The sequence below is a fragment of the Bidens hawaiensis genome, unplaced genomic scaffold (assembly GCF_021521415.1).
Source record: "Bidens hawaiensis isolate Kalapana, Puna unplaced genomic scaffold, B.hawaiensis_p1.1 tig00052388_1, whole genome shotgun sequence".
Classification (NCBI taxonomy): Eukaryota; Viridiplantae; Streptophyta; class Magnoliopsida; order Asterales; family Asteraceae; genus Bidens; species Bidens hawaiensis.
This window is the reverse complement of record NW_027499416.1, coordinates 1567-18495: the sequence shown is the minus strand read 5'-3', so window position 1 is coordinate 18495 and position 16929 is coordinate 1567. Positions and strand designations below refer to the sequence as shown.

Sequence of the window (16929 nt, the reverse complement as noted above, 5' to 3'; positions counted from 1 at the left end):
CGACATCAGCGGTGGTTGGGCAGTGGCAGCGGTGGCGGTCATTCGACGGGCAGGGGTTGGGCGGTGGCGGTGGTGGTGTAATATAAGAGATGGAGAGAAAACTTTGGTGGTAAGGTTAAAACTTAACCTCTTGATTAATTAGGGTTTTCACCCTAATTTCATAAAATCAAATCTCTTGCTATTAGCTCGAACCATTTAACAAATAAATAAACATTATAATCTCGTTAATAATAGTCCATACCGGTTAACTAGTTTAAGCGGGTTTTATGCTCGTTACCCAAGGTGTCACTCTCTCGGGTCATAACTCGGTCGACCACATTGACTTAATCGAACCGGTCCACAATTTCCAACATGAAGAAGATCGAGGTGTGGCTTCGTTCATCTTGAAGACTGGAGAACATTCATTCAACCCGACACGGGTTGGATCCATGTCTCTTCGAATTAGTTACTGAGTTGACATCTAGCCTGTTTAAAAGGATTGTGTCAGTGTTGACCTGCTTAACTTGCTTAGTTAAACGAGGTCAACATGCTAACCCGATTAGTTAAACAGGTCGATCAACTATCTCGTCTAACCCATATTTTATATGAAATTAATACATTATTGCAAAATGTTGGTGTAGTAGTGTGTTATTATTGTTAACTTCAAGTTACAAATTTGTTGTTTGTTAACTTTCATTCATTTAGTAAGTTTTTTAAGGTGAATATTTTTTGTTAAGTTTTAATAATATTTATTTTGGAATACTTGAACCGGAACGAGTATAAAAATAGTTAGCAACTTAGCATAGCTAGAACATGACAGTTGAATGCAATTGACTCATATCATCCGTTACGTATCCCTTTGATTGTTGCTGAACTTTGACTATCATTAACCTTTGACTACCATTGACCAAAGTCCAAATATTGATGAGCGAAAACCATCAACAAAGCAACAGCCAATCAAACAGCAGCCAATAACCACAAAATTATAGCAGGAACATGGAAATCTTCATAATGTAACTCCAATGACCCATTTGAACATCCCAGTTCCAGCTAATATGCTTAAATCATTCAACTCAATTAAACATTTAAACCTTCTTAAAATAACTAGCCCACAAGTTAACCACTTGCAGTATTCTAGCATAAAATATGCCACCATCAAACTCAGCCAATGATAAATTTTAAAGCCAATTCCCAAACAAGATTATAAAAAGATATGAAGTAAAAGTCGTTATTAAAAAGCGATATATACAAACTTATACACCGTTTTTCGGCCTAATCTCAATCCCTTGAATTATCAGCCCACTCTTCAAATTCCCTCTTTTCACCTCCATTACACTGATCTCAACTTCTTCCACCTCATCCCCTCCCATACTATAGCAGTACTCGCCTATCTCAACCTCAAACCACCCATCTTCCCTTTGTTTTGGACAGTTGTCCTCACAAGGTGAAGGTACTTCACTGTAGCTTGCAAGCGCTAATCTCCCAAATATTCCGATCCGTCTCTTTGAACGTAATCTTCGTCTGTTTTGCGCTTCAGGATCCAAATACACCATCCTAACGTTTGTGCTGTCTCCCATGCAGACCTCCACTGGTCTGTACTCAAAACCGTAAGCTTCTGCGGTTGTCTTAAACACAAGGTGACCAGCATAAGTTGTGTTGGGAGATAAGATGGAAGTGTTGACTTTCCCACTGACTTCAAGTGAACACACACTTATAAGTTCAGCCACTTCTGTGAATCTATTATTCAAAATATGGACGCAAAAATAAATTAATATGTTTTTTTTTAATTAATTTGAAGGAGCAAGAGTTTACCTAGATTCTGGTATGGAGGTCCATCTCCAACAATTAGGAGAGTTGACCAAAGCAATTGACAATTGTTTAGCGGCAAACATGTAGCATTTCTTCCCGGTACATTTATCCAACCAGAAGCTCTATTAAATCAGACTAAATATAATCAGATCCCTCCGGCTTAAGGGTGTTAAAGAGGTCGTGCTATCCAGTTGAGTGGTCCAATCCGACACAAACCCAAAAATTTGGAAACCCAACACGACTTGAACCCGAAAATCATGTAAGACATGTGAACCCGAGCATGGCCCGTGTATTCATGGAACACAACCCGTTTGACCCGATAGTTTTCTTTTCACATATTAATACTTTAAATTTACATATTTGTAAAAAATACAAACATATTAATGCTTTAAATTTACATATTTGTAAAAGAAAAATACAAATTTATATTAAAAAGCAATGGCGGACCTAGTATATAACTAGCGGTAGCCTCCGCTATCCCTCAACTTTTCGCCGGTAGTACAAATTTTATACGTTTTGATCGGTTTTCATATTTCGCTACTCCTGAAAAAATATAGCGTTACCCCTGTTTGTTTAAAATCCAACCAAATAAAAAGCCGAAACCAATTAAAGCCCAACCAAATTTATGCACAAACTAATTAAAAATATTTGTTTGTTTTTCCTTTTATGCTTAAACGTTTGGTTTAGGTTGGACATCAACATTCAACAAAACAAAGTTTCATTCAGTCGTTACCCCTGTTTGTTTGAATTCTACTTGTTCAATTTAGGTATTCTTCTACTTCTACTTAAAATTGTAATTGTTTACTTGTTTATATAAATTGTTAATTTGGAATTATTTATGGGCAATTAAATGATTTTTTATAACAGTGAACTTCTTTTAATTTTTGTTATCTTTAGGATTTGAACCCAAAACCTCCCCTCCAAACCCAGTTGTTCTAAAGGTTTTGCTTTTGGCAACCCCATTGATAGCAATTGAATGATTGATTATCGCTTGTTGGATATTCGGATAATATAAATTGGAAATTGTAATTGATTAGGGATTTAGGGTTTATGTGTAAATTGAAATTGATTATAGATTTATGGTTTAAATTTTGTCTCTTCTAAAATTAGGGAACTTGGAATATGAGACAACAAAGTCTTATTAGCAATCATTTTAAACGAAAATTACAAGAAAATGATGATATCGGTCCAAACACAAGTTATGAAAAACAAAAAACTATTGCATCAAATATCGTAAAAAAAAATTCGGTTATTGTATGAAATACGGTAAAAAAAATCACTTACATTGTATGAAATACGATAATTTTTTTTAACGTTACCCCTAATTAAGATTATGGTCCAGATCCGCCACCGTTAAAAAGTTACATTTAAATTATAAAATCTTACGTTAAATTTATCTTTAATTTCAAATTTTAGGATAACCTACCTAAGCAACTTAATTTATTAAGTAAAACATGTTTGGAAAAAAAGAGAGATAATATAAAATAAATGGGTCTGCTCGCAAACTCGTCGGGTTGATTTGAACCCAACCCGTTTAGCTAAAAGGGTTTACGGGTTAGACCCAAAGCTGACTCGAACCCATTTACACCAAACACAAACCCATGAATTTAGTGTTAGGTTCGTGTCGTGTCAAAAACCCTCAAATGTCATTGGATGAAAAAGCTAAATGATCCAAAAACACACCTTGTTTCCATCTTCAATGATGATAGGGTGATCACAAAGACGTAGATACATCTCCTTCAGTGAACCGGGACCACCGTCCGCCTTCGCCAGCCTCTCGGGCGGCACAAAACTCCCCCACACTGAATCCCACTCAGCCGCGGACCGGAAGAAAGAATTGACAGAGGACAACCTGGAAGCATCTCGTGGAGTGGTGAGAGCCAATGCTTCTGCCACAAATCCTTCAGGAAGGTCACTGAAGAAATCTGCCATCCTTGTCCACACTGGATCCAAGTGTAAAGTAGATTTTGTAAATATACGTGTGATTTTAGTTAGGACCATTTTTATCAATTATTGTTATTGAAACTTGTCCTTTTTCTGCCTAATTTTTGCATGGCTGGCGAAGTAGTTGTCAGAGAAGATTGGGTAATCTAGATATTTATTTTTGTCACAAAATTAGTCTATATATATTCATTATATATAAACATGACCGTCTCTTAAAATGCAAGGAAACCTTGTGGCCCTAGGCAGATAAAAAAAACATGGACCCTTAAATACAAAATTGTTTTAAAAGACGACTCTAATCTGTTTATTTAAGCTAAAATACAAATACGTTTGTTTTTTAAATTATACGAAACTATATTCGCTTCTACTATACAAATTTTAATTAAGTTTTGAATTTAGTTATTAGCTCTAATTTAAAAACACTAAATATAAAAAAATGTAACAGAAAGATCTTAGTATAAACAAATATGTTAACATCTTTAATATGAATAAAAAAACTCATTTTTAGAGAGAAAATTTAAAAATTTTTAAATAATTATTTTTAATTAAAAATAAAAAAATATTTTCAAATTTCTGTTTTTGCCATTATTCTTATATTTTCTTACCCTTTGCTCGAAAAAAAAAAACCCGTTGTAATGCACATACGTATTACTGTGCGATACCATTGTATTACACATGTGTATTATTACGTATTTTTTAAGTTTAACAGTGTTTAATTGCATATATTAAATATTTGTGTATTGTATATGTGTAGTAGTATTATATTATATGAAAAAAAATAATAATAAAATAAAAGTCGATGTAGTGCACATATGCGTTAATGTTGTATTACACATACGTACTAATGTGTATTCGATGTGCGTATTAGTCTTATATTGCATATATACAATAGTGTGTATCAAATATGTGCAATAGTGTTGTATTCTATGCAATACAAATATTTTTGCATATATGCAATGCACACTATTACACATGTGCACTACACCAACGAGGTTACCGACAATGTTTTTTTTTTTTTGGGAAACAATAACAACATATAAGAATAATAGAAAAAAAGAAACTTAAAAAAAATTTAAAAAAAAAAGTTAAAATTAGTTTTTAGAAGTTTTTAAGTTTTCTCTTTAAGAGGAGTTTTCACTGGATCCCACCCCTATATATATATATATATATATATATATATATAGGGTAAGGATTCTAAAAGAACCATTGGCAAATTGAGAACTTTGAGAACCATTTTGGACTACTAAAAAAAACCTCTAAAAAATATTTAAAAAGTTATAAAACAAAAAAAACGAAAATTTTAAAAAAGTAAAAAATCCAAAATTCTTATATTTCATTCCGGTTTTATTAAAAAAAACGATCTTTTTTTTAATTCGTATTATACCTATACACATATGTATACTTTCATTTAATCTCTATTTATGTAATGTACACATATGTACATTATCATTTACCTTAAATTATACATATGTGTATAGGAAAAAACATGTGTGTACATATTATACATATATGTATGATAAAAAAAAACTTTTTTTTCTTTTTAATTCGTATTATACCCATACACATATGTATACTTTCATTTAATCTCTAGTTACGTAATGTACATATATGTACATTATCATTTACCTTAAATTATACATATGTTTATAGGAAAAAAAACATGTGTGTACATATATGTGCATATTATACATATATATGTATAATTTAGCTAAACCGAGAATTTTTTTTACGTTTTTTTAGAAACCGGGATGATAAATAAGAACTTTGGTTTTTTTTAGTTTTTTATTTTTGTGTTTTTTTTGTGTTATGATTTTTTTTTATTTTTGAGTTTTTTTGTGGTCCAAAATGGTTCTCATAGTTCTTTATTTCCAAAAAGTTCTCACAAGATCCTGATCCTATATGTATGTGTGTATATATATATATATATATATATATATATATATAGGGTAAGGATCCTAAGAGAACCATTGGCAAATTGAGAACTTCGAGAACCATTTTAGACCACTAAAAAAACATTAAAAAAATTATAAAACAAACAAAACCAAAAATTTTAAAAAAGTAAAAAAACCAAAATTCTTATATTTCATTCCGGTTTCATTAAAAAAAACCGAATTTTTTTTCCTTTTTAATTCGTATTACTTATACACATATGTATACTTTCATTTAATCTCTAGTTATGTAATGTACACATATGTACATTATCATTTACCTTAAATTATACATATGTGTATAGGAAAAAACATGTGTGTACATATTATACATATATGTATAATAAAAAAAACCGATTTTTTTCTTTTTAATTCGTATTACTTATACACATATGTATACTTTCATTTAATCTCTAGTTATGTAATGTACACATATGTACATTATCATTTACCATTAAATTATACATATGTGTATAGAAAAAAAATATGTGTGTACATATATGTACATATTATACATATATGTATATGTTTAATTTAGCTAAACCAAGATTTTTTTATGAATCGGGATGATAAATAAGAATTTTGGTTTTTTTACCTTTTTTATTTTTGTGTTTTTTTTGTTTTATGAATTTTTTTTACTTTTGGGTTTTTTGCGATCCAAAATGGTTCTCATGGTTCTCAAATTTCAAATAATTCTCGCATTATCCTGATCATATCTACCTATTCCAATAAAAGAAAATAATTGTGACGTGTGTCATCACCATGTTTCATCTAATAATTTTTTTCCCATCAAAACTCCTTCACTTTTATATCTTATAAATTAAGATATTTAATTATAATTAATATATATTTTCTATATATAAGTTAGATAAATCTTATATTTAAGTTCAAAATTCAGTTATAAAAGTCAACCTAAGTTTCTATATCATCTCCAAATTTAAGTTGTTTTTATTTTATATAAAATCAAATTTATTTAACTAATATAATTTATTTCAATAAACAAAAAGATTCGTTTGTTAATAACATATATAATAATCATATTACAATAGTAAAACAAATGAAAACATTATATTAAAAAAATATTTTATTTAAATAGTTTCATTTTGGGTTCTCATAGTGTTCCTTGGAGTTTAACAATATTTGTTTGATTTTATTTTCATTACTTTGATTTTGAATATGTTTTGACAAGTTTGCTTATTATTTGATTCATATGATCATTAGGTATATATATATATATATTTTTTGAATAGATTCGTACTTAATTCTCATCTTGAATGTGTTTTTATCTTAATTGAATGGTTTTATCGTTGTTTTCATATTGTGAAGTTGGGTAGAATAAGCTAAGCTACATAGTTAACTAAAAGGAAACAAGTCAAAAATAATCTAAAATATGTATTTAAGTGTACAAGTATCTTTTAATGTTTTCTATGAAAAAAAATATTATTTGTAGTGTTATAGGTTGTATATTTAGCACATTATTTGCGGACACTATGTTATTTTTAAAATTTATTTGGTAGGTTCCACTAATTTTGATTTCAATGACATAGTTGGTATTTAGTTTTAAAATTTCAGTAATAAGAATAAGAAATATATATGTAATATATTTTTTTAACATACATTATATACTTATTGATTAACTTTATTTGTAAATTTATTATTTAGATCATCCCGTATAATACACGGGGTCTAAAACTATTATATATATATATATAACACCAACTAATATATGAAAATAAGAATATATGGGCGCCAACTAACATAAAAATTGATATAGATATTTTGATGTGAATCAAAAGAAAAAAGTGTGACTAATATTCACCAAGTAACATAAACAAAAAAAGATATTTTGATGTGAATCAAAGGAAAAAAGGGTGACGGATGGGATTCGAACTTTGAACTTGAGGACCTCAAACTAGGGGTGTTTTTCGGGTTATTTATTCGGGTTTCGGGTTGTTTGGGTTTGAGCTCAAAACAAATTGACCCAAGAACCGACCCAAATAAGTTCGGTGTGTTCGGGTTTCGAGTTATACAGGTCGGGTAAATTCGGGTTGGGTTTCGGGTTTAACAAATCAAAAAAAAAATTTCACCTTTAACAATATCAAAAATTAAAAAACCATATTCCAAACCGTTAGAAAACCACAATATACAACCATATTCAACAATAGCATATATTGTTTAGCAAAACATGAAATTTATCATACAAGAATGCATTAGACGGGATGAAGGAGTGTTGTAGCATGTGGATTAATACTTGTGTAGATTGAAGAAACATGCTCAATAAATATTGGTTTAAATACAATACTATTTAAGTTTGTGAAATGAATATACATTCTCCGCATGCTTTATGGTCATTAATACATTGGGATGTGATAGATCCAATATTAATTGGAGTCTTGAGAACAACCGAACAAGAATACATAAGGTCACCGTGCTACTTCACCTCTAAACTACCATAAAAAATTAGGGATACATGCATCGATGTATTATACTTCGGTTTATATGGGTCAACCCGAATCTGGATATATCAACCCAAATACCGACCCGAATATTTTATCTCGGGTTCGGGTTAGGAGTTTAATCGGTTCGGGTGAATTTGGATTGGGTTATTTGGGTCTCGGGTCGCTTCGGTTCGGATTTGTTATTCGGGTACGATTATAAAACACACCCCTACCTCAAACTTTAAATTAGACTGGCTAGCCATGCGAGCGATATGACCCTTCTTATCTATCAACGTTTATAAATGATTTATGTGTGCGCATTATGAAACTATTTTTCTCTTTCGTACCTTTAAAATCTATGGGCCTTGTGCGATGGTACGATCCGCACATGTTATGGGTCGACCCTGTATATAAAGCAAAAACTAATTGTTACCAGAATTTAAATTTTGGCATAGTAGGTCCCTTTAGTTTGCTTTTCATTTTGTGTGTCAAGTGTTATTTTATTTTGTACGTGTTGTAGTCAGAGTAGTTTCCGTCACGTATAATGTCAGTGTACTTTTAAGCTTCGCATTTGAATTCCCAGTGCACTTTAATGCTTCACAACTAAATTAGGCGCTCTGTAATTTCACAAGTAGTCTAACTAATAAATGAGGGAGAAAGGTTCTATTCTCGACTATATTTTGGATTTGGTTACAGTTTATTCTTTGTTTTTGTTGTATGTGATGCCACTTTAATCTCTGATTTTGTTCTACATTGCTTCGTTTTGGTGTTGCACGTGTGATTCTATGGGTGTTACAAACGGATAAGTTCAAGAATGCCGCATAGGTGGAGGTACATTTGGGACCACTATCAATACCAGAGCTGTGTAGGAATAAACACAAACAGGGTACCGCCACTTGTACAACAGGTACACGGGAAACCACCGTGATAACCACAATCTTCAATATGACGATTGTAGAAAGGACATACCAGATATTCTATTGACACATGGCCTAATAAACATTCCATACCTCCGACTATTAATACACAACTCCAACAAACAGTAAAAGGTTTTCGATCTCACTCTCTCGAATCTCACCTTATAACTACAACTTACCATGTTGATTCTTACGTCGGATGGTGGTTATAAGAAGTCCCTTTTTGTAAAAATGCTAACGATGTTGTTAGTTTCACATATCATAGCAAATTCACTTTCGGATTCAGGATTTCCAGTTGACCACACCTTGTGCAAATACCCCGTTTGACTCCGTTCAAACTCGTATTTCTTCATTGGCGCCATCCAATTCCGCTAAGAATTGCATTTTGAACCCCATTTTTTGGTTACAAAAATCATGAATCCCAATCAAGGCACCACATCTTCTAGCTATGCTGTTAAAGTCTAGCTATGCTGAGATTGACCGAGCATATGCTCCACCTTACTATGAGGGTACACTCGAGACCACTGCCAATACCAGAATTGTGCAGGAATAAACACTAACAGGGTACCGCCACATGTACAGCAGGTACGCGCAAAGTCACTGCGACAACCCCAATCTTCACTATGACGGTTGCAGAACGTATAGATAAGATATTCTATTGACACATGGCCTAATAAACATTCCATACCTCCGTCTATAAATACACTAACTCCATCAAATAGTAAAAGGATTATGATCTCATTCTCTCGACTCTCACCTTAAACCTACAACTTACCAAACGGATTCTCTCGTCAGATGGTGGGTACAGGAAGCCCTCTTCCTGTAAAAATGCTAACGATGTTATTAGTTTTGCATATCACAACAAATTCACTCTTGGATTCAGGATTTTCCATTGAGTACAATGTGTGGAAATACTCAGTTTGACTCCGATCGAACTCGTGTTTCTTCATTGGATTTGTCCAACAATTTAGAAAAGAACTTCATTTTAAACCCCATTTTTTTGTTATTGAAATCAATAATCCCAATCAAGGCACCACATATTCTAGTACACGCACAACAGCTTCCATAGCTTTTGAATCTGGCGATACTGAGGTTGACCAAGCATATGTTCCATATTATACTGTTTCGTTTCTTCTTCTACCTTACTACGGGGAAGTACACTCGGGATTACTTTCAATACCAGAGTTGTGCATGAATAAACACCAACAGGGGTACTGCCACCTATACAGTAGGTTCGTGAAAAATCAGTACGACAACCACAATCTTCACTATGACGGTTGCTGAAAGGACAGACCGGATATTCTACTGGCATGTGGCCTAATAAACATACCATACCTATGACTATAATTACACGGCTCCATCCTATGGTAAAAGGATTCTAATCTCACTCTTTTGACTCTAACCTTATGCCTACGACTTACTATACCGATTCTCACGTCAGATGGTGGTTACATGAAGCCTTCTTCATATTCCAATTACATCTTCCTATCATATACAAATTTAAATATATATATATACACACACACACATATATGTATATATAAATTTGTATATGATAGGAAGATGTCGGGAAAAGGTTTAAAAGTTTGAAAAATAATAGCTTGGGGTTCGGTTTTTAACAAAATAAAGTTTATTGGTTATTATTTTATTATTAAAGGTTTAAAATAAAAGAAATAAAAAATAAGCAAAACCGGGCTTGGGGTTCGAACCCGCACCCCTGGCCGGTTCAAAGTATTATCATAACATGCACCTGCCCCTGGGGCAGGTGTCTAACTCAATTAAAAGCATGAAAGTAGTTAAATAAATACACAGATTCAAATGTTTATATTATACCCATAAACCCTAGATCATCAATCGGGTCAATTAGTCCATGTATGTTAAAATTGTTTTGGGGTTTTGTTAAATGATGAAAAACGAGTCGAATGCATATTACAATTACCATTGATTGTCGCGAATTAAGGGTGAACGGCGGTACAAAGGGTTGCGGCCTGATATTGGTATTAAACTGATATAGACGACTTCGTTTACGGAAATTAAGTTAGGGTTTTGAGTTGTGAGACTGAGATAGGTGTGTGTGCGAATTTAATTGTATCAACATGTATATATAGTGTAAACGAGTCAAGGTCAGCCGCGGTTTGCTTATCGATGGAATAGCTGTCAATTGGTTATCAATTACCATGTGTTAGAGTGTCGGTGAACGCGGTTTTGATCGACAATTGATTTAGCATAATCAATTTCGAGATTTATGTTCGTTAATTGCGGATCAAGAAATGGGGGGCTGGGGTTTACACCATCTGCAGTTTGAGGGGGGGGGGGGAGAGAAGGAAAAATATTTTGAACTCTATTTGCGAATTTGTCCCTGCTTTTTGGTGTTTGTAACATCTGTACTTTTGAGAGTAATAAATAAAATGAAATTTATTATTACGTATGTGTCGTTAATTTGATTGTGTGTAAATGTTGGATAATAATTGGATGTGAAAGTGTGAGAGGGTTGTGAGGCCCATAGCCTCCTATATATAACCCAACCCCTCCACCCTTTCACCATTTCCTCCCTTTCACAACACACACCCTCAAGAAACACATGTACTTTCTCTCTAACACCCGAAACCAATCCTGAACTAAAAGAAGAAACGATCTCGTGTGTGAACGTCATCAAACCCCAAGAATCACGTCCAGATCCTCTAGTCGTCTCGGATCCGAACCGAACCCGAAGCAAAAGGTAGGTATCGGTTTAAATGGTTAAGTTTTTAGTCGGTTTCGACATGCAAACTGATAGGATAATAGATCGAACTATGAAATGTAAGAAAAACATAAACTTGGTGAGTTATAACCTCACGGGTATGTTATAGGACAAAAAGGTTATGTTCGGACCTCATAAAACACGGGTATACAAAGTTGGTACAACCCAAAACCCATAAAAAGGGTAAAATCGGGTCCTAAGGAAGAGTCACGGTGTAATTTGGCTTAAAATGGCAAAAAAAATGAAGAAAAGGAGGTATTTTCGCATAAGTCGATTTCGCATCGCACAGCCATGCGAAGAGAAAAAGTCATGAGAAGCGAAAAGTCATGCGAAGCGAAAAAGTCATGCGATGCGAAATTTTTCCATGTGAAATTTCATGAAATTCATTTTCTGATGCATTTTTGTTAAAGGACTGTTATTGAAAATAAAATTTTTCCCAGCTGACCCTTTCTGATGCGAAATTCTTCCAACCTCAGCCAGGGGCTTTGCCCCTTGGACCCTGCTAGGGGCTGCCGCCCCTAGACCCCGCTACTAGGGGCGCTGCCCCCAGACCCCCGTTAGTTGAGGGTTTCCTTAACTTAGATGTAGGAAGTAGTAGTATTGGATAATTGACACGCATAATGTATTGTACAGTTAGCCGTGCACACTAAGAAAGGGCATTACCATTAACGGCGAGAGAAACCGACTCCAGGTGAGTTCTATCCCCCTTTATCTGTTATGTTTTCGGGGCTGTGTGCATACTTCTATGTGATAGATAATACACTTACTTGATTGGCAAGTGTATGATATGTGTATGGTTATGTATTGAATGTATTATTATTACATAATAATTGTATGAACGAGTATGTATGTATTTATAACTAAAAGATATGTAAAGTATGCACGATAATAAATGTATGGTTATTCGAGACAGAAAAGACCAGACCCTCATAATATCTGAGATGTTAGGGACCAGACCCTTATAATATCTGAGATGATAGGGACCAGACCCTCATAATATCTGTGATGTTAGGGACCAGACACTTATAATATCTGTGATGTTTAAGATAGAATAACTTATGGTATACCATAGGGTTTTATGAAAGAAAGTATGTAAGAACGTATGCATGTATGTAAAGTATGTATGAAAGAAGTGATAGTAAATAAGGTATGAATACGTATCTCCGGACGAGTATGAGTATGGTATGAATGTAATGTATGTTAATTGATTAACTAGAACTCACTCAGCGTAGCTAACTTTTAGTATGCACGCAGGCAAATAGGTTGTGGCAGTTGGCTTGAGGAGGGACACATGGCACGAGCTAAAGAGACTGGCATCTATGAAGAAGTGTCATGACTATTTTAAGACATGATTTGATGTTTTGTAATGTAATGCATGAAGTTTTAATTATTCCGCTAAAGTTTTTATTAACTCTGATTTTAGAATTGTGTTTATGAGTAAATCCAACACCAAAGTAGGGTTATCGGGAACGGGGCCTTACAGTGTTGGATGCAAAATGGGTTAGAAGTTAGTCAGGGGGTGTTTTTGCAAATCTTGATAGTTAAAATCAAATAAATAATTAAATGAATAAACAAATAAAATTACGAAAATTGCGGGATTTTTATTGATGAAATACTCGGCTTCAAATGGGTCGGGTTTTAAGGTCTGAAATTTAACGAATGTTACACATGCGATGCGATTCGTTGCAATCCATGCGATGCGATTAGTTTCATATGTGATCCGAATGGTTTGTAAAAACTCAACTCAACTCGTTTTTCTGATGAACTTTTAATAAAGGCTTATTAAACGAAAGTAAAATTTTTCCAAGCTCATACTGCTATGGTCTGTCGCCCCTAGACCCCGCTGTCAGGGGCGCTGCCCCCGGACCCCCGTTCGTTAAGGACTTCACTAACCTAGAAATATGATCTAATTAGGAGTACTTAAGTGACTCTTTGTAACTTGTTAAACAGTTAGCCGTTGTAACATATCGGATTTTCCGTACTCGTATTCGTTTGCATTTAACTTGATTCGGGAACGTTATTCGAATTTTTATCATTAATAATATCATGCAATTATGAGTATCTAAGAGTGTATTTTCATTTTGTATCCTTTAGGTTTTCCAAGTTGTCCATTCCTTTTTTAAACTTTAAAATAATCAAGAATTAGCCATTTTAGAAAGTTCAAGGACCTATATTGCCAAACAACCAAATTTTCCCTCCCTTCACCCGGGGCGCCGCGCGAACATGGGAGGCCATGGCCGTCGCGCTCCACCTTGGGACACCTGCACAGATTATGTTGTTTATGTTGGACTCGTTATGCCCAAGACACATATTTTAAATGATGTGGCTAGTATGTCATGATCCAAGTCGGGTCATACCCAATAACAAGCTAGACAAACACCAATAATATTTGTTTATATATGATATGATCATTACAGATAAATATTAACACTTGAGTTATTTAGAAAGGGGTTTCTAAATATAATGTACTTGTGAAATAAATAAATCATATGGATGATTTATACTTTGAGAGAAATCATTCCATATTGTTATTTAAGATGGTTAAGTAACAATATACTTAGCATGTCACATGTAATGTGTTATATTTATAATGGTATAAGTTATAACACATATGCATATATATATGGATATATGTGTATATATAGAAAGATATAAACAAATTAATAAGAATAATAACAAGGTAGGAAGGCCCCCCCCTCTTCTCTTTCACTTTGTATTATTTTATTATTATATCCTAGTTAGTGGAGGCATGCAAAGGAATTGATTGGAGGACTTGGGTGGTGGGTTTTATGACTATCTTTCCTTCATTCTTTCATTCACATAATTTCACAAGTAACAACACAAAAGGATTATTATTCTCTCTTCTTCTTTTCTCTCTTGGAGTGCCAAGAGTAAGAACACAATAGAGGATAAATCTTCTACTCACTCTCCCTTTCTTCCTCTCTTTGGATGGCCATAGAAAAGGAACCAAGGAGTGTTGTCAAGTGAAAATCCTAGCTACAAGTGGTGTTTGTTGGAATATGATTGGGGTATGCTAGCTTGAGGAGCTTCATCTTCAAGTTCTTGCCTTCTTCATCATCATCTCCTTCCTCTTCCTTGGATTTGAAAGGTAGCTTTAACATGCATGTACTTTTAGTGACATGCATGTGTTTGATAGTGTGTATTTCGTATTTCGATCCGGGCTTTGGTTTTGCATGTGTAAAATTGGTTTTATACATATAAAATTAACAAGATTTAAAACTAATTTCCTCTGCGTTTTTCAAAAAATTGGGATTTTATCACTTTGATAATGTTGTTAAAACCCAACAATGGCATCAAGAGCCACTTATACGGATGCATGCTTCATTAGACCCAAAAATTTTTGGGTTTATGGTGGGGTTTTACCATATGGCCGAAAATTTTAGGAGTTTTGGTTCCCTAATGGTTTTTCAAAGTTATACTTTACATGAATGTGGTAATCTTGAAAAATTAAGTCATTTGGATGATTGATTGTGTTGTTTGGACAAAACCCGGAACTTTCGGTTTTGTCAAGTTTGGCCGAAAGTTTCAAGGGGTAAAGGGGAACCATTTGGGTCTTGTATTATTGCATATATGGATTTGTAATAGATGTTCATAACCTAGCCATGGCTTTGTGTTTGGTTGAACGTTTGTGTTGCTTGTTTGTTCATTCAAATGGTTGTTTGTTCATTCAATATGGTTGTAATTTTTATTTGGGTTTGTAATCTATTTATTAATTTCAATTGGTTTGTAATAATAAGTAGATTAGATACATTTCTTTTACTAGAAAAAATGTATTAGGATATGTTTTGTAAAAGAAGATGCAAAGGAAGAGAGCCCAAATTAAATGATGGAGACCACAACACGGGGGTGAACACTTGGAGCATTTGGATGCGGGATTAAGTGGGAGTTCACTGACACAAGCTCATGTCCTTTTGGGTCCCTTAGGAGAGACTTTTTGACACACTTGTCTTCGGTCAACAAGTGTAGTCAACATTAGGAGGCTATGGTTATGAACTTGTGGTTGTGTATTTTATGCTTGCATGGTTGATTTACTTTTGTGCATGTTATTACAATTTGGATTGTTAACCACTTAAAATCAACAACTAGCATAAAATTGGTTCCTTAGAAATCGTTAGGTAATAAAAATTGGTTTATTAATGGCTAATAATTTCATAATAAAATGGGTTTTATTAATAGGAACTTTGAAAATGGGTTTTCAAATAAGTACCATACATTTGAATGCATGCAAATGAAAGGTAACTAAAAAGTTTTTCAATCTAGAATTTAGAAAACTAAAATCCCTTTTTTGAAAATAAGTTGAAGACCATCCTTTTATACGACACTCGAATCACTTGGGAACTCAGTGTGGGATAAATGTCACCTAACCACATTAGAGGAAACTTGTGAGTTTGAGGTGGGTTTGCCATATTTGTGGGATAAAGGTCACCTAACCACTTGTATGTGTAAACTCACACGTGTGTGTAAGTAGGACGACTTAAATTGGAAACCATGTGAATAGGGTCACCGAAGCATGGCGTACAATGGTGTTGATGGGATAAACATGCCGACTTAACATGAGATGTTTAACTGATCCCATAAAACTAGAAGTTGCAAAGGGTTGCAGTCGTCAAACGTTGACTACCTTTTTAATTTAAATAGTGGGATAAAGGTCACCTAACTACTATATGAATGTAACGTTGGGTTCTAGATTTTAATCATTAATTGTCTTGGAGACATAAAAGGGTATTAACGATTAAAATAATTGATATCGAAAATACTAAAATTGAGCTTTGTTATATTTGTAGATGGCCGCAATCAACAATCCACCTAACATTATTAATCCACCCGTTAATAACCTATCACTAAGATCTATTCTCGATAAGGATCGTCTAAACTATACCAACTTCATGGATTGGTATCAAAACTTGAGAATCGTTCTCAAGCAAGAGAAGAAATACTATGTATTAGAAGATCTAATTCCCGATGAACCTAGCATTGACGATGCCGAAGACCATAAAAATTGGGTTAAGCACTTGAGGATTCGGTGCAAGTTTTTTGCCTCATGTTGGGAACTATGATTCCCGAGATTCAAAAGGATTTTGAACTTCATGGGGCATATGACATGATCACCCAACTTAAGGAAATGTTCCTTACACAAGCTAGGGTGGAACGCT

At 33.6% G+C, this 16929-nt stretch overlaps 1 protein-coding gene across 1 annotated transcript; it reads right to left on the bottom strand.

The window, feature by feature from the left end:
- Positions 1 to 1134: 1134 nt before the first annotated feature.
- Positions 1135 to 3750, bottom strand: LOC143599581 (putative F-box protein PP2-B12). Its single transcript, XM_077077494.1, has 3 exons — positions 3472 to 3750; positions 1792 to 1910; positions 1135 to 1716 (listed from the first exon to the last, which is right to left on the bottom strand). The coding sequence occupies exons 1-3, from the start codon at positions 3718 to 3720 to the stop codon at positions 1233 to 1235; spliced, it is 852 nt and encodes a 283-aa protein (XP_076933609.1). The 5' UTR covers positions 3721 to 3750; the 3' UTR covers positions 1135 to 1232.
- Between the last annotated feature and the right edge of the window lie 13179 nt (positions 3751 to 16929).